At 42.1% G+C, this 18,840-nt stretch overlaps 2 protein-coding genes across 4 annotated transcripts in view; one reads left to right on the forward strand and one right to left on the reverse strand.

The window, feature by feature from the left end:
* Positions 1 to 514: 514 nt before the first annotated feature.
* Positions 515 to 10,222, reverse strand: LOC132460893 (15-hydroxyprostaglandin dehydrogenase [NAD(+)]-like). The gene is made up of 7 exons (XM_060055857.1): positions 10,003 to 10,222; positions 9,740 to 9,863; positions 9,548 to 9,654; positions 8,419 to 8,515; positions 3,787 to 3,863; positions 1,542 to 1,705; positions 515 to 1,447 (listed from the first exon to the last, which is right to left on the reverse strand). The coding sequence occupies exons 1-7, from the start codon at positions 10,093 to 10,095 to the stop codon at positions 1,318 to 1,320; spliced, it is 792 nt and encodes a 263-aa protein (XP_059911840.1). The 5' UTR covers positions 10,096 to 10,222; the 3' UTR covers positions 515 to 1,317.
* A 5,785-nt stretch (positions 10,223 to 16,007) lies between these two features.
* Positions 16,008 to 18,840, forward strand: part of larp1 (La ribonucleoprotein 1, translational regulator) — a 52,327-nt gene continuing 49,494 nt past the window's right edge. For all 3 annotated transcript variants that reach the window (XM_060055672.1, XM_060055673.1, XM_060055674.1), the window contains exon 1: positions 16,008 to 16,664. In XM_060055672.1, the coding sequence (XP_059911655.1) occupies positions 16,274 to 16,664 (391 nt within the window). In that variant the 5' untranslated portion in view covers positions 16,008 to 16,273. The remainder of the gene's footprint in view (positions 16,665 to 18,840) is intronic.

Below are 18,840 nucleotides of genomic sequence, written 5' to 3' on the forward strand. Positions count from 1 at the left end.
TGAAACAGAGTTCAGATGGGCTCCGGGTGAAATGAGGACATGTATAACATGTCATCTGTGGCCTCCGATTATTGTATGTTTGTGATATGTTTGTTATATGATTGTTGTGTGTTATTGTATGTTTATTACTAAAATAAATTAGCCTAATTGTTATAAGCTTTAATTGCCCCCTGGGGATGAATAAAGTTTTCTTGAATTGACTCTTGAGTCTTAAACAGTGCATACAGAAACGATAGACGTGGTCCAAATTCCCACCCAGTGTGTTTCAAAGTTGTTCAAAAAATTGGCATACGTTATTTACTTGACTTGTTGCATGTGTTATAGATCTACTGCACATTGGACATCCAGTTGGACATTTACGTCCATAGACTGCAATAACATGTGACTTTGGAGCCTATTTTGAATGTTCTGCTATTGAAAGGATAACATCTCTCTAACACCTAGATGAATTGTAAGTGTATAAAATAATGACCTCTTAAAAGAACACTTTATAGGTCCACATAGAGAGGTTCAATGGCCGAGAGATACAAGTGTGTTTATTCAAAGCATGTGAGGCAATATAAAAGAAAACATGTTTGGGTAACTCTTGCATTGTAAGAGAACGTTGATACAAATCGATGGAGTTGAAACAGATAGTGGTTAATCATTTACAAATTATAGTTAGTTCATGACCCCGACATTAAAATGTATCATCTTGTGATATCAAAGTGTAAATTTAAGGTAGATGAACTCTAGCCCAGCAGCTGGTTCAGCTGTCATCGGCCTGAGAAACACTGACCCATCCCTCTTGTTACTTAAACGTTGAAAAGGCTTGCAGGAATCATTGATAATTTAATTAAACATGGTGAAGTTAGGGCCTTTTCGACATTGATTTGCAAGTCAAGACTACCTCTGGTAAAGTTAAATGCTACTAATAGCAATTAATAATTCTAAAACAGTTAGTTCTGACATAGTAATTTCATTGGACAAGAGGCCTTCCATGAGTGCTGATACAAGTATAACAGCTCTAGGACTTTAATTGAGCTGGTATCACTCCGCTTTACAGGTGAACTAATAAAATGAGAGACAGTAATAAAGCAATATCACATTCACAGTCGTACTGTTATACTGAATATCAGCACTCCCTCTTGTATGACATTCCTCAAAAGTAAAATATACGGCTTATAAAAGACAGAGATTGCAAGATCATTAAAGCAGCATGCTAAGACCATGATTTGGCTTCACTACAGATTACAATTGTTTAGCACAGCTAACACAAATCGATGGTATCTATTAGTCGTATCTTTCAATGGCTTTTGGTAAATGTCTTCTATTTTCTCAAATATCAGACCACTCGAGGAAGTTAGACGTGTAGTACTGCGATCCTTTGAGGAGCACCATGAGAGATGCTCCATCCTTGGTTTCATCAAACACCAGCTGTAGGAAGGCTTCGCTCACCTGAGACACACTGGAACATCAAAACATATTTGTAAATGTAATGGCATTCAAAAACATATATTCACAATTTAAGAGGATTCGACTCATAATAGGCAATAACTCACTCCAAAAGTCCATGCTGTTCCACAAATTTTCTGGTCGGATCTGCTAGGTGGGCGAATTGTCCAAGTGTTGCCGTTGAATCCAGGTAATTGAGGATGTCCGTTTTGGCGAAGTCAGGGCAAATCGTGTTAAAGCGTACACCATAGCCTGACCTCTTAGAGGTTTCCTGGAACATCAAAGAGAACATCACAAACATCGGCCAGTTGTTCAGTAATTAAATCTGTTCAACAAACCAAAGGTGAGATGCAGAAGAGAAGACAATCTCTATTTGATGTAAGTAAAGTAGTAAGTTAGTGATGAATTCAGCCTTGTGTCTGAGTTCAACAGCTTATGCATTGTGTTCTATGGCACCTGCATAGCATATATGTCTGCTGTTCAGACTGATATTGCAATTGTGGTAGTTTCCACAGAAAGGGGATACAGGGGTAAACTCAGTTGCTCATCACTTTGATCATGGCTCTGAAGGGATAACATTTATTTATTTGTTTATTTAGCAGGGACAATGCACAGCTCATTAGTAGTGCCAGAGTAAGCTATAAGCTATTTTCATCTGTAGTCCCATGGGCAGGAAACAGAGGATAACATCTCTGTCAAGGGAAACCTAACACTGAAGTATAAAAACAATAACACACAATTTGACAACGGTAAAACACAACAACTCAATACGAACAATAAAATCACAACATTAGGACACCACAACAACAACAGCAACAACAGCACAGCAAGAAAACAGGTCATCACAACATTAAGACAACAGTCTATGCATGATGGGTACATGCTTGGGTCAATTTCAGCCATGATTTCATCTTACATTTAAAACCAGCAAAGGTGTTCCACTCTCTTATCTCGCTTGGTACTGAGTTCCAAGACTTTGTGGCTCTAACTGAAAAAACGGACATGCCAAACTCAGTGGATCTGTGCTGTACTACATATTCCCCTTTGTTGGACGTTCTAGTTCTCCTTCCATTTTCTGAGCGCAGTGACACAAACTCATTCAACAGAGGCGGGGCAAAATCGTGCATTATTTTATAAACTAAACATACATCAGCAAGAAACACAAAACTTTCAAAGGTCATAAGATTATGTCTTTGAATTATGTTACAGTGGTGATATCTTAATGGCTTTTTGTCCAGTACTTTGAGTGTTTGTTTGTAAAGGGTTTGCACTGGAGCAAGTGTTGTTTTTCCAGTTGGTGACCACACATCTCATTAATACAGTATGAGATGTGTGAAAAGATCATGGAGTGCATGTAAAGTTTTGCTGCATCTAGAGGAAGCTGGTTCCTGATGTACCTAAAATTCCTTAAATTGAATTTGACTCTATTACACACCTGCTTCACATGTTTCTTAAATGAGAGCTGTGAGTTAACAGTTATTCCTAAATATTTAAAATGTGAAACAGTCTGGATCCTTTCTCCATTAACAATAATATCAGGCTGATTTCCATTTTTCCTATCATAAAAGTACATGCATGCTGTTTTGCTGATGTTAAGTGTCAGGCAGGACAGGAGAGCCAATCAGAATTTTTGGCCATTGCTTCTGTTAATTTGGCGGCCACCTCACATCTGTTCTTTCCATGTGCGAGGATGACCGTGTCAACTGCATACATTTGTGTGTCCACTTCTGGACATACAAGTGGCAGATCATTTACATATAAGCTAAACAACAAAGGTCCTAAAATTGAGCCCTGCGGGACACCAACAGAGCAGCCAATGAAAGATGAAGTCCTATCCCCAACTCTGATGCATTGTTTTCTTCCAGAGAGGTAGGTTTCCATCCATTTCATTGTTTCCACAGACAAATTAAAATTGGACACTTTTGAACACTTTGATTAACAGTATCAAATGCTTTGTTCAGGTCCAAAAATACCGCACATACAGCACTCCCACTGTCAATATTTGAGGTAGCAGGTTGCCATCTCAGTTGAATGATTTTTCCTGAACCCGAATTGCATGGGATGAAGTGAGTCTTGTCACTTCATCCCACTTCACTTGAAGTGAAATTTTTCACTTCAGTTGGTTCAACTGTTTTAAAAATTGGAATTACAACTGCAGACTTCAATGCATTTGGGAAGTATGTTTAAATGACATATTAACCAAACGTGCAATTGGAGTGCAAACATTGGTTCTTTGGTTAAGGTCAATGAACCTGCCAGAGGATTAAGGCTTAGCTTGCAATATCACTAATGTGTGAAAAGCTCTGGTTCAAACCTCAGCTCCCCATCCTTTAGGACAAAGACATTACTTACCGCCATGGCTCTTGTGAAACCGACCACCCCATGTTTGGTCGCTGTATAAATGGGTGCACCTGGAAGTGGGCCAAGTCCTGTAACACACACACAGACACACACACACACACAGACACACACACACACAGACACACACACAGACACACAGACACACAGACACACACACACACACACACACACACACACACACACACACACACACACACACACACACACACACACACACACACACACACGTAGGGATTAAACAGAGGAATTGTCATGGCAGGGTAAATACCATTTAAGGGACACATGCATGTAAACAACAAATCCCTCTCAGACAAACCGATATACATCTAGATACATGGTCTATCATTACGATACAAAAAACGATACAGACACTGAATATATATATGTTTAATATATAGGCAGGGCTAATGCATACAGGGAAGTAGACCTTTGTTGTGACTAGATGTATTATTTTCCTGTTAGCTTTACCGATTTTAATAATATCTTTTTCATTACATTTCTAGCCAGAGAACCAGCATATGATGAGATATTATTAACTTATACTGCTATGGTTACAGAAAGATTTCGAATTTATACTGTTATTATTATTCCAACATTTTTCCTTTCTCTTAAACATGGTTTTAATTATTTCAAGTGACAAATTACAAATGAAAGCTGCTCCCAGCCTCATATTCATGGTGATTTTAGTGTACAAAGGCGCGCTGAACAGTTCCACTTTTATTGACACTTTGACAGGTTTTCGCTCAATCAACACAATACTTGCAGTTATTAAGGGGGTTGTCCTTGATTCGCGTACACACTTTAAAGGCCCTGGGAGCTTCTGAAGAGGACTTGTAATTTATAGATGGTAATCATGTTATAAATTATTTAATACCGTTTTTTTCAGTCGCTAACAAGCGTTTTTCTAAACAGTAGTCACATTTTCAAAACTCTAAACACGATTAGCACAACATCGGTCCTTTGTGGCCATACCATTCACACATTTCATGTTGTTTTCACACAATATGCAGTCAGTGAACACATTTATATAATGCTTACATTTTCTTAACAGACAAGCTATACCTCCAAACAAAATTATGGATTGTTTTTGTATTATTTACAAATGTTAACACACAACATCCCACAATTGCAAACACAATATTCCAAACCTTAGATACAGTATAAAAACCTCTGCTTCTGTAATACAGTAATATCAGTTCTAAAACAATATATCTCAGCTGATAATAAACAAACAAATGAATAATTGACACACAGCTGATGTATGTTGGGTATATTGGGTCAACCACAGCTGATTCCACTCTGGCTTAGAATCAATGGCATTACTAAAAGGAGGACTTTGAGGAGTGATGTTTTTGGAAACAGAAACCGAAAAAGATGTCTGGACGAGGAAGAGTTAGAGCAAGGGGCCCAGGGAGAAGAGCAGGCCCAGTGAGAGGAGCAGTGAGAGGTGTAGTAGTGAGAGGAGCAGGAGTAGTGAGAGGAGCAGGAGTAGTGAGAGGAGCAGGAGAAGTGAGAGGAGCAGGAGTAGTGAGAGGAGCAGGAGTAGTGAGAGGAGCAGGAGTAGTGAGAGGTGCAGGAGAAGTGAGAGGAGCAGGAGAAGTGAGAGGAGCAGGAGTAGTGAGAGGAGCAGGAGTAGTGAGAGGAGCAGGAGTAGTGAGAGGAGCAGGAGTAGTGAGAGGAGCAGGTCCAGGGAGAAGAGCAGGCCTAAGGAGAGGGCAAGGTAGAGGTATAAGAATGCGTGGTGGTGGCATTCTAAGGGCTACAAGGGCAGTGGTGAGTGATGGAATTCGTGCCACTATCATTGACCATGTGATAAACCACGGTCTTTCACTAAGGGAGGCTGGTGAAAGAGTACAGCCCAATTTGGGGCGGTCAACGTTTGCGTCAATTATACGCATCTTTCAACAAACCAACAGGTAAGTTTGCATTTTACATGGATTGTTTCTATTCTCACTTGACATGTCAATGAGGCCATACAGTAATGCATATGTTGATTTTTTTTGTCCCTCAAAAGAATGCAACGTCTTCCTCCCTCTGGGGGAAGAGGTAAGCTCCTTAATCATCAACAAGAGCTTGCCATAGTAGATATGGTTGTTGCAAATAACGCAATTAAACTGCATGAGATTCAAAGCAGAATTTTGGAGGACCAAGAGATATTTCACAATATCAATAGCATCAGCCTCTCAACCATTACGCGGACATTGTCCAAACACAGAGTGCGGATGAAACAGCTCTACACTGTTCCCTTTGAGAGGAACAGTGAGCGAGTCAAGGTGCTACGACAACAATATGTCCAGGTATAGTGTGTATATTCAATTCAATGTACAGTTCTATAAGCTTTGCACTTTTCAAGTAGGTAACCTACTCAGTAATAGGTTACAGTACTGTATGGTATATAGTAATATAATGGCATGATTTACATAAATTTTGTTTCAGAGAGTTATGGAATTGGAGGCCAACCAGGCCCCTCATGAATTCGTATACGTGGATGAGGCAGGATTTAATCTGGCCAAAAGGCGTCGACGTGGAAGAAATGTCATTGGAAAAAGGGCCACAGTTGATGTTCCTGGACAGAGAGGGGCAAATATCACTATGTGTGCGGCAATTTCAAATGCAGGATCACTCCTCCACAAGTGATCACTCCTCCACAAGTGGGGGTGCTACGCTGACGGTTTCGGGCCGCCCTGACAATTGCTCCCGCGCCCCCTCGCTTCTCCGTTCGCGTCGTATATTTTAATTGATATATTTTTTAATTAAGGGCGCCACCAGAGGGCGCCCCCAACGCATTTGTCGCCCTAGGCGGTCGCCTAGCTCGCCTATGCCGATCGCCGGCCCATATATATTAGATTGGGCTGGTGGAAGTTAGTCTTCCGTCCCGGTAGGGGGCAGTATAGTAATGTAGCTTTAGGTGAAGAATGTTCCCCCCCCCCTACTAATGGTCTGGCCCATACGGCCTTGATTGGGCCAATTGGCATTTCCCTATTTAAGGGCTGCTCATTTGGTGTTAGAGAGGCTGAGGGTAGGTGCTGGCTTGATGTGAGGCCAGTACTAGTAACGCTATGCTAGTTTCATGTTAGGCTATGCAATGTTATATTTTCTTAGTTTATGTTTGCTGACGGATGCAGTCATTTCCTTTACATTTGAAACGTTGCTAGATTTTTGTGTGAATGTTTGAGACATTAAAACTTCACTTTTTTTCTTAGTCCTCTGTCCGTTGCCCTCATTTTTGCCCACACTCGGAATTCCCAGTTGGCCGTATCCCAGATACGTGGGGCGACCACGCCGGTCCCACAGTCAGGTTGGACCTTACAACACCGAGCGCCTCCTTGCTTTTCTCGATGATCTCCACCAGCGCCTGGTTCCAGAGCAGGATCAGGAGGGTGAAAACAGGAGGACCTTCGTTATCACCTGGGACAACGTGGCCTTCCATCACTCACAAGCAGTTACAGCATGGTTTGAGGTCCACCCAAGACTGATTCGTCTATTTCTTCCACCCTATTCACCTTTCCTCAACCCCATAGAGGAGTTCTTTTCTACATGGAGGTGGAAAGTCTATGACCATCAGCCACATGACCAGTTGTCCCTCCTTGAAGCCATGGATGCTGGCTGCAGGGACATCACAGTTGATGATTGTCAAGGGTGGATCAGGCATTCCAAGCGGTTTTATCCAAGGTGTATCGCCTTGGATAACATCAGATGCGATGTGGATGAAAACTTGTGGCCTAACCCTGAATTTTGTGCTTTTTTTTTAGTTCTCCCTTTTTACTGGGCTTTTTGCTGTTTCTTTTTTGTTCATGGATATTTAGTTAACTTTACAGTAAACAATACTGTAAAACGTTTTCTGTTGTATCATACTGTAAACAGTATTTCTACTATACCTCCTGTAGTAAACAGTAAAAAAAACTGATTCGCTTTTTACTGGAATGCTTTTGAATGTGAACATTACATGTGGATATACAGTACAGTTCCCAACCAAAAAATTTGGTGTAAAAAAACAGTGGATTGCATGTTTTGCATGCAAATACCTGTAAAACTGAAACATAAAAGTCTATGCAGTTTTTGTAATGTCCACAATAGCCAGTATTTTGAAACCTGGTGTACTTTGATTGGCTGCATGTTCCTTGTGAAGTGAAAACAAGAGTTATTCTTTGAAAGAATAATTTCATTTTGAGTCAGATGTCCAGTGTTTTGGTAAAGTTAGTGTGTGCAGAGAAAGATTTTGAAATGAAGAGTTAGTATATAGTTAACAAAATGTGCTTTTGAGAAGAAAATTATCTATTTGGCCAATTGTGTTTTGTAGGTGTAAGTCTGTGTTAAGAGTTTAGAAAAAGTATTTTAAGTATAGGTAAGCGCTCGTTAGCGATGGAAAAAAACTGTAAAATAGAAAATATATTTTAATTTCCACAAAAGCTGCTATGGTGGTTTTTGGTCGCTGTATTGATCTTTTACGAATGTCGGTTCCGATCTTTTGTTTTGAATCAACTAAGTCGTATCCGACCATTGTATTGATTGTCCGAATGGTATTGATTATTCTTTACACCGCTATCCCAACTCTGAGCTTAAAGCAGTCTTTTGGAAGTTATTTCTCCTGGTATTAGTGCTCACTTTACAGTGGCATTTTACCTGCTAGGGACGCAATGTTGATGATCACTCCTCCCTGGCCTCCGCTCAGCTTGTTCATGTGTTCCAGAGCCAGGTAAGATCCTCTCACAACGCCCATCTAGGATAGGGAGACACTGTTAATTATTACCAGGATACACTGGATTCATGTGATTCAATGTGGGAATGGGTGGACTGAATGGTCCTCTCTGCTTTTGGTCAATCCAAATACAGCAGCCCAACTCTACAACTTTCTCCTTCTGATATAGCATTGCAGAGAGAGCACACGTCCAGGTGCTCTTCTTTGGTAACACAACTTCATCAATTTGAGCAAATCATTGGGTGAGGAATGTTTTCTAACGCACAAATTGTCCCTCCTAATATTGAGCACCACTGTCACCCCATCCTCGATGTTGTGGATGACCTGATAGCAGCATGATGGCTTAAAGGTGACATATTATACCACCAGGTGTGAGTGTGATTAGCCGTTACAAGCCGTTTAGAAAATCTGCCTCTTCTGATATCAAAAGTGGGCTTGTCCACCTAGATGTGTGCTGGATAAATCAGTCTACCACCGGACTGTGGCAAACGTTACTCTTCTATCCATCATTCATATAGGTAGACGCGCCCACTTGTAATGTCAGAAGAGGCAGATTTTCAAAACGGCTTGTAACTGCTAACCACACTCACACCTTGTGGTATAATTATGTCACCTTTAACATTCTTGCTGGTCTAATGAGTGTTTGGTTGTATCTTCGAGAACTATTTTAACTGTACATTTGTAAATGAATGTAAAATGCTTTACGGTTTTCTTGAGTGAAAAATATGGTTGAGTTGCATTACTATTACAGAAAATTTAAGAAAATACTATAGCAAGATACTGTTATTCCACAGCTACCTACAGCTATATCGCAGAAAAATCAATGGGCATGGCAGCTGTGTATGTACAGTATACGGTTGTGTTTTGATTGTAATTCACTGTGAAATATTTAAGGTAAATGTGTTTACACTAACACACTGTGTTAATGTAAATTTACAGTCAAACATTTACAGTGTAGGCCTGCATGAAGCATAATACACGCATCTTTCTAATTATGAATTTATATATATATATATATATATATTCATACAAAACCAGTTTTCTTGGGTTTACCAGATTAATGGAGACAGTCTTCTCCCAGTCATTTTCATTGGCGATACCCGCGTTGTTGCAGAAAATATCAAGATGTCCAAATGTCTCTACAACTTTCTGTAGGGCAGCTGTTTGAAACCAAACAAAATACAATTACCAAATCTAGTCATTAAGTTGTATTTTTCCACGAAGGTCTCTGTAATCGAATCGGACCTTTAAACTGCTGCTGGGATTGAACGTCACAGGGGATGAACAGTGTGCGCTCCGGTCCATATTGCCCATCCAGGGACTTCTTCAAGGTGGTCCCAGTAGCTTCAGCGACATCCAACAGTGCAACCTGAGAAATTAAATCAATAGTCTCCGATAATCACTTTACGGCATTATTATTATTATTATTTTTTTTTAAAAATACTTTCCTGACCAACATGCAGAATTTCACATTCCGAATTAAATTCGCCTGGCAAGTAAAACTTTACCTTGGCACCGTTTTTGAGAAGTATCTCAGAAATACTTCTTCCTATCCCCTGCGCTGCACCAGTCACCACCGCTGTTCTGCCTTCTAACGCCATTTGGATGACAAACTGGGTCTTAACTTCCCTACTTCCCTTAACAAATGCACAGAAGAAAAGCAACGTGGAAAGCTTTGGCTAAAAAACGAATTCCAAAGCATTGCTCAAAAGTACCTAGAGTCCAGACGACTCGTTCACACGCACGCACGCACGCACGCGCGCACACACACACACACGCACACGCACACGCGCGCACACATAGACACGTATACTTTGCGTTTGGGCTTAATCAGAAATTTGAGAAGTAGGAGGAAACAACTCGGAATACCGTTTCCCCAGAGATGAGCCTTGCATGCTCGCCGATAGATCTACCCCCTGGCGTCCACTATATGAACCTTATAGTATGTTAAAACACAGGGATCTCTGTACTGTACTAGGATCTGCACCAGGTGGCAGCGTAACTGAACCATAAAATGCTGCGTGTGCATAGCATGGGACAGAACAGTCAAGATGAAAAAGCTCCTACGGTAGTGTTGATCAGTTAGTAAAACACTACTTTAATGTTTAGTGCATTTTGTAGGCTATATGGAAAAGTAAACACCTTTGAATTCAAACAAAGTCATCTGAATGTATTCATTTAGATTTCACTTCTTTGAAATTCAATTACGGCCTTTCAAGTTGAACCCCTTCAAAACACATTTCAAATGTATATATTTTTTCGGTCAACGGTCTGGGAAGCATTACTGGGTTCAAATTCAAAAAGGGAAGAACCGTTGATCCGTTTTAAATGTTGGCTGTTCTTTTTATAACTTTTTGGGTTTTGGTAATGAATATGCAATGATTAATTTACACCTGGACCAATATTATCCCCAATCGAAGGCCAGTCGTTACCGTTCCTCCTTTAGAATACATTGTATCATTCTACTGTTTGATATAGAGCCTTGAATGGGTTTGCACCTGTTTATTTCAGAGCTCATGTTTTCTGATGATGGTTGGGGAAGTACATGGGTGTCATTCTTTTTTTACTTCTTGACCCAAGAGGCAACCTCTTAAAATGACCACCATACTTTCAACATGGTGTGACGTCCACCTCACATTCCCTATAGACCATGGACCCATCAGACTCAAACTAAGGGGACACAGTGCTGTTTATATTGTTTACATTGTGAGGGAGTTACAAATGCGTGGAAAATAGTGCCACCATCTGGAAAGATGAAGAAATATATTTATTTACTAAAGTCGGTTTGCAGGTAGGCCTTCTTCTCAATCTCATGCCCATCTAGCAAGACCTTTCTCACAGAAATAAGAAAACTGCAATTAGTAAAGAGATTATCCTTTTTCCCACCAACGAGTCTCTTATGGCGTGTGCCAAATTGGTGCTAGGCTATATGTCGAAGGGCCTGTCTGCTACAGGCCTTAAGTGTTCATGTCATGTAATTGATCCAATAAATCAAACCTTACAAAGATGAGACCATCCCTTGCTAAAAATGTCGATGTCCCTCCAACGAAATTCTTTAACAAATTCCAGCAGGCATCCCGCATTTGTTGCAATGGAATCATATCTAGCCACTAGATGGTGGTATAGAGACAATAATGAATGAACCCGAGGCCTCTGCCCTTTATTGTACTTTTGTAACCGGAAAAAGGCTGATCCCCAACGTTCAGCAAGAGTTTGCGCAAGCGGTGAATTGCCTAAACTCAGTGTTTGCTCGTGTTGATAAGATGGATTAAGGTTTATCCTACATTTACCATGACGTTTTAACTTCTTGTCATAATAATAATAATTGTATAATGTCATAACAATATGATACTATCAACCCAACATGGAACAAATATGTTTCAACCTATAAAACTTCCACAGAAATGCCTGAGGTAGATGTTTTGGCACTACATTTAATAAGTGATACAATGTCCCATAAAGCAAACTTATTCATAATATAGTTGTATTCTGTGTGTGTGTGTGTGTGTGTGTGTGTGTGTGTGTGTGTGTGTGTGTGTGTGTGTGTGTGTGTGTGTGTGTGTGTGTGTGTGTGTGTGTGTGTGTGTGTGTGTGTGTGTACTGTATGTGTGTTTGTATGTACTGTGTGCGTGTGTGCGCGTGTGCGTGTGTATGTGTGTGTGTGTGGGGGGGGGGGGGGGGGGGGTGTTAGTGCCAGAAGTCTGTAAACATGCTTATACTTTCTGAGAAGGCAGGCATGAACAACCCTTTGAGTGCTATCAGTCATTCCCATGTAGGGTACACCCCATCCTGATAGGCTGAACACTGCTCTTACAGTGGCTGATTACGGGACAGCCCACCCATGCATCTGATAACTTTCCATGTATTTTCCATTGCTTCTCAATGGAAAAGATCTATTGAACTAGTTGATTGTTTCTGCACTTCAACCCGGACAGGGTTCAGGGTTGTGTTCCCTTTGGGGCTACACATGTATTTGCACTCTATGCACTATTGTAAGATTCTTTGAATTAAAGTGACCCAATGGCATACATATATATATCTTCACTTTTGCAACTCTTCTTCCTTTTTTGTGTTTGGTGTCCTTTCTCTGATTAAGTGGTTACTGTCTCATTGAAGATATAAGGCATGCAGGTTAGGAGGGCCATACACTGGTGTTGAGAAAGAACCAGTGTAGCGTGCATGAATGTTGCTACCCCAATAGGTTTCAGGCTTTAGGGCTGACAGGGAAAGGACCCATGTGACATTTACAATGCTTTTTAACCTTCATTTTTGTGTCGGAATAACTGTCTGAATAACCTGAGTCGTTTGGTCTCAGGGATTATTTGTCTCTTTTTTTTTGTCTTTTTGTGAAGCATATGGGATTTGAACTGTAATATAGAGTAATGTGTGCCCATTTTTTAATGATTTTAAGAGAACCCGACGCAACCAAAAGTGTGGCATCATAATATATTACTGAACTACTTCAAAACCATAGATTAGCACAACAGGACTCACATATTACCAGGTGAGCTTCACTCCTACGCAATTGTGAGGCAATCTGACATCTTGACACGTCCCCCGTTTACTTGGTAAATTAGAGCTGCAGGCCATTAGGGAGGAGAATTTGAAGGAGTACAGCGTTTGCTCACAGGGTTTTTAATAACAGCCTGACAAGTCAGTGCATGCTGTGGTTTTTGTGTGCGTGTTCTGTCCCAGTTGGCATGTCTATATACTATAATATTATATATATATATATATATGTATATGTATAAAATATATATATAAATGTATATATTTATCTATATAAATATTTCCACAGCCATCATCCTGGCCCAGGTCAACAAGGATTGCCCGTCTTGCTTACACTGCCATTTCCCAGCTTTCTATTGTGAATTGCTGACCAGTTGCTGACTGGAGTTTTTATTCCTGGGGCCCACTGGCGTTTGGCTGGCGATTGGCTGGCGATTGGCTGGCGATTGCGGTGCTAAAGAGCTCCAGAGGACTGGACAATGCCAGAGAGATTTACATGTCACTGATGTCATCATCTGCAAAGAATGGGAATCTGCCGTCCGTACCAAATATCAGTGTTTACAACGAGGGGCCCTGGCAGGGGACAGGGGGGAAAGTATGGTGTTGCTGTGTGGGTTGGTGTGTGTGTGTGTTTATGTGTGTGTTAATGCATGGCTTGCTGTGTTGTGTGTGTGTGTGTGTGTGTGTGTGTGTGTGTGTGTGTGTGTGTGTGTGTGTGTGTGTGTGTGTGTGTGTGTGTGTGTGTGTGTGTGTGTGTGTGTGTGCTTGTGTGTGTGTGTTTGTTAGTGTGCACTTTGTCTTGGTTCTGGGTTGTTTTTCTATGTACATTGTACCGTTGCCTTCGAGTTTGGAATGGGTGAGTGTGTAAGATATTGTGGCTTTAGGTTCACTATTGACTTGTACTTCAGATCACGTTGATGAGGGCATTTTTCACCGGCATGAAAACAGGCTAACAATATTTGTGTGGCTTTGCTTCTGCTGTCACATTTTGAAACTTATTCAGATTCCTGAGATTGGGAGAGGAAGGTTTGCACTATTGGTGACACGTAGACATGCACACACAAAAACACACCAACACACAAAGAGTTTAGTCTCATGTCGTCTCATGAAGTCGGGTTCCAAAGATCTTTCCTGATAAAATTAATTCTAACATCTTAGTACACGATACATTGATTATATTCCACTAGGCCACTAGAGTGAACTCTCTATAGGTGTCCCAGTACATATTTACAGTATGAAGGACAACTCTCGATAAGGGTGAGCATTGGAGCTGCCTCTGTGTGTGTGTGTGTGTGTGTGTGTGTGTGTGTGTGTGTGTGTGTGTGTGTGTGTGTGTGTGGGGGTGTGGGTGTGTGTATGTGGGTGTGTGTGTGTGTGGGGGGGGGGGGGGGGGTGTGGGTGGGTGTTACTCTGGCTGTTGTGGATAATGGCATTCGGCATTAAGGCAAAGTAAGAGAGATAGAAAGGGAGTAGCAGTCAGTGACGGATCTATTATTAATGTTTTGTGAATCAAACATGTGGACCATATATACCATGATTTGACAAACATTCAAATTATTCCAGAAAAGGGCCAAACCTCTGGGTGAAGGCCTGTTTTGTTGGAAGCATGATGAAATGTCTATTTGCTGACTCACTCGTCTAAAAGGCCTTGCTGTCACAACTAAACCAAAGGTGGTATTTCAAAATCTCAGGGGGGTGGCTGGCATGGGGGAACTTTGAATTGGGCTGCAAAGTGATGCGGATACTGCCACATTCATGCTGGCCTTAGAATCCTACATGTAGGTCAGTACCCCAATGTGCTACTCATAACATATGTCTGCAAGCCCAAACAAGCCCTGCCATCCACTATTTCCAAAATCCACATAGGCTTTTGTATCTTTGTTGGCGATGAGCATTAACTTGACATCCATCCTTCTAATCCTACATGCCTCCCCGCCCAGTAAAGCACTTCTTCTCTGCATAAAGAAAGAGCTTAACTTTCAACTATAAAGTGTTTAACGAGAATTTTAACCCATTCAACCCTCTAAATTACACCTTGTTGTAACATTGGGTCAAGATAGGCCTTTGCCTTGATCCCTGATCCCATGGGTCTGCTATTTAAGACCCACTTAATAAACAAGGCAGCCTAGCTGTCTCTCTTTTATACAGTCTGTACTGTATAAAATAGATTTATTTATTCAGGCATACAGAATATGTAGGCCTGAATATATATTTTTTTCATTTCCTTTGACAATTAAAAAACAACGAAGATCCCACGTGTCATTGCTGGCTGTATCCAGACACGGGTCTTCAAGACCACCGAATGTTATTGAAAGATTGTATCAATCAATATGCAAAATGATGACCTTAATCAAAACCATGATTTGTTGATGCAATTTTATGAGTGACAAATTTATATTCTTCTACCAACGTGTGTGATTTAAGTCCAAACGGTTGTAAATTAGCTTTTAATTGTGTCTTGAATGTGTCCATAGCTGCATTTTATACAGGTAAACCAAACATAAAGAACATGTTTCCCCTTGCTGGAGAACTGGCTACATGACATATGGGCTATACTGTTCAGCTCAGTCACAGTATGCAGCACACACACACACACACACGCACGCACGCACACACACACACACACACACACACACACACACACACACACACACACACACACACACACACACACACACACACACACACACACACACACACACACACACACACACACACACACACACACACACACACAATAAACGATGAACACAACACTCAACGCGCACTCAACACAGATGGCAAAAAAAAGGAAAATAAAGCGTGTAATTGGAACGATCGAGCACACGTGCTCTTCCAGTGGCAAACACGTGCTTGTGTGTTGAATTTTTTTTTGTGTGTGGGAATGAGTGTTGTTTTTTTTGGTGGATTCTGGGTTACAAACTCGCTCCTGTAGGAGGCCGAGACAAGCGTCACCGTGGTTTCAGCCCTGGTGCGCGTGCCCGTGGTACGTGGCTACTCCCCTTACGTCGTGCGTGCGCGCACCCTTCTATCGCGTGGTGGGGATCATCCATATTGCTACTAGTGGTAGAGATAAGGTTGTAATTTTGAGAGAATACCGGGCGTTTTATATGTTTTAATTTAGCATTGACCACTCTGCGTCTTAGACTGAAGGTTACTTGGTCTAGGGGTGGAGTGGAGAAGCAGCTGATACCAGGCGATTCCACCGAATACTTCATTTTTCTTCCCGAATTGAAGGCGAATTTGGGGGTGTCGTGAGGAAAGGGGGAAATGGCCACTCAGGTGGAGGCTCTATTGCCCAACAACCCTCTTGTCAAGCAAGAGGAGCATGGACATGCGGGCAACATGCTCCACGATGAGGTGTGTTCCGAGGCAGGGGCGAAGCGGAGGAGTACTGACGTTGCGGGGAGCCGCTCCAGGACGGACGACCCGGAGCAGGACACCGCGGACAACGAGGAGACCCCGAAACAGGGGACAGAGGAGAGCCACAGCCAGGGCAAAGACAGCCTGACGTCGGATCAGATGGTTTTTAACAACCTGACGGAGGACTCTTCTAAAGGCAACCAAAAGGAATTTACTGAAGCCCCCCCGCCCAAGGTGAACCCATGGACTAAGAAGATGAATGCGGTAACCGTGGTCAACGTGAACGGACAAGCTCATGGTGTGTATCCTCCTTCTGTGTTTGTGTCTCTCTGGACGGATTATGAGGGTAACTAACGTGTACGTTTTGGTTGCCTGATGACAAACCAGCTGTCGAGGGTCCGTTTTGGGCAAGCGGAGCTCCAGTTGGGAGTAAATGGCTGCACTGGTATGCTTGGTCTCTTGTCTGACGACTGCTGCTTGGTTACCTCGCTATATATAGAAGAAATGTGCTGTTCTCAGTTCTGTCTATGGTGATAACACGAGGAACTGGTGCAAAAGACACGTTGCCTAGCGTGCTGTGGGGAACATAACAGGTAGAGCTGGCTGTAGTGTGGGACCACTGAGTTGATCCCACCAAACGGTGCCTAAGACTCATCTAATCCAATTTAACATCTCTATCAACAGCTTCATGCGTTGGATCGACAACAGTTGTCTTGTTTATCAGTGGAGCTATTCATAGAGTTTGTTGAAGGTGTCATCAAAAACGATGGTTTTATGTTGCGATTGATTTAGGTAAACCATGGAGCATGGCTGTTTCTACACCCATGCTCCACTGTTGGGAGCCTCACGTTGGTCTCTGTCCGCCCAGTGTTAGTCCTGTAAACAGCCCTGCCCGCCCCCTCATCCTCGTCTAAACGAGGACAACACATGAGTTTCTCATGTGCGTGTTCTAACTTCGGGTTCTGCATGTTGGACTGCGACTCGCTGGTCTGCTTCGGGATCATCTGATGTCCAGCATTGGACCCAATGAGGCTCTGGGTGTCTGCCTAGCTACCAGGCTAGCTAACAATAGCTCAAAGTCCTCCTGGGCCTAGTCCCACCGCAAGGCCTCCCTATGAGTGGGCTAGCTTAGCCCTGGGTAACGGGCGCCCAACGGTGCTTTTCTCACATTGCACGACGCGTTTACCTTCAGATCGGCTTTATTACAAGGCAATGCTCCTGAAGTCTGAACGATGGTTCTAAAAGGTTTGTGGTGTTAGCATTAAGACGAGCAGCTTATCGGGAGCATCACGTGTTCCTCCACGTGTTCCGGGCAGCATGGGGACAATGGCGCTGGCCTTCAGGCTGCGGGCTTTGATGCGTAACGTGGGAGGTGAACCCTTTTCTTACGAAAACGAGTGGTGCCTTGCGCAGGTCCATTTGAGACTGTTTGGTCAATCTATTCTCAACGCAACATCGATCATTTGAATCGTAATGCATAACAAGCTATGCTAACTAGCCAACACAACATTGCGTTCAGAACGTCCTATGACGTGAGTCGAGAATGCTCACACGGCCAGGTTTGCCATACATGTGGTAAAGGGTAATGTGACACATGTTGGTCTATTGACAGTGATTTGAAACGTATAGCTGCTTTGCTGTGGACGTGAGCATGACGACGTCTCTGTCCCATGATCCCACTTGGCAACGTGGTGCGCTGTAGAGGCGACGTGGTGTTGACTCTCCACGCGTGTGTCCCCCATGCTGTCCGTGTAGCGACCCACCATCCCCCATTGACATGCAGCTGTCTGCTGTGTATTGTTGGTGAGCTAGGCCATAATGTGTTGCATGTTGGCCAAACTAAAAGTTTACTCCTGCCTCGTTGAAGGACAATTTATACAACTTGTATCACTAGGCTGGTTAAGATGGTTGATAGATGTAGTTTATAATGCTTTGCGTCACATAAAAGTGGAGTTTGTTTACCAGGTTATAGTCGATATATATGTATTAAAAGGTTGTACCATGGCGACCATGTCTGCTAGAATGACCTAATAAGGGAAACTGAATATGTTCATATCAAAAAATCGACTAAGCATTGTACTGTTGTATCCATTGTTTGTAAATAAGTGCATTAATGCAAAGCAAGGGTTTTCATATACACACATCTGTTAGGCTATGTTTCTTAGATCTCTCGCGTCAGCTAAATTAGTGTAATGTAAGGTACCACTTTATTGATCTTCTTGGCATTTCAGGTTAAGCATATGAGGTTTCCATTGTTAAGTCTCATTAAACATGTCACAGATCATGCACCCCATCATATGATATTTCAAGTAGGCCTATATCTTCCTAAAACAGCGTTAAGCAGCAGTAGAGTAGATCTGCGTCCCGTACCATATTCGTGCAAAACCTCAGAACAAGGACACACGCATGTGCCCTTGTGAAGTCAAATAACATGACCTCATTTGTGTAAACATGTGTTTTGTGTCCTTTCAATA

This window comes from Gadus macrocephalus, chromosome 7 (genome assembly GCF_031168955.1).
Source record: "Gadus macrocephalus chromosome 7, ASM3116895v1".
In the NCBI taxonomy this organism is placed as follows: domain Eukaryota; kingdom Metazoa; phylum Chordata; class Actinopteri; order Gadiformes; family Gadidae; genus Gadus; species Gadus macrocephalus.

Bases quoted from the DNA above. Each gene is read 5' to 3' on its own strand.
- LOC132460893 (XM_060055857.1), bottom strand. From the start codon at position 10,095: ATGGCGTTAGAAGGCAGAACAGCGGTGGTGACTGGTGCAGCGCAGGGG. The intron at 9,864-10,002 runs GTAAAGTTTTAC...TTAATTTCTCAG, and splicing joins TTCTCAAAAACGGTGCCAAG to GTTGCACTGTTGGATGTCGC. The intron at 1,448-1,541 runs GTGAGTTATTGC...TTGATGTTCCAG, and splicing joins GAACAGCATGGACTTTTGGA to TGTGTCTCAGGTGAGCGAAG.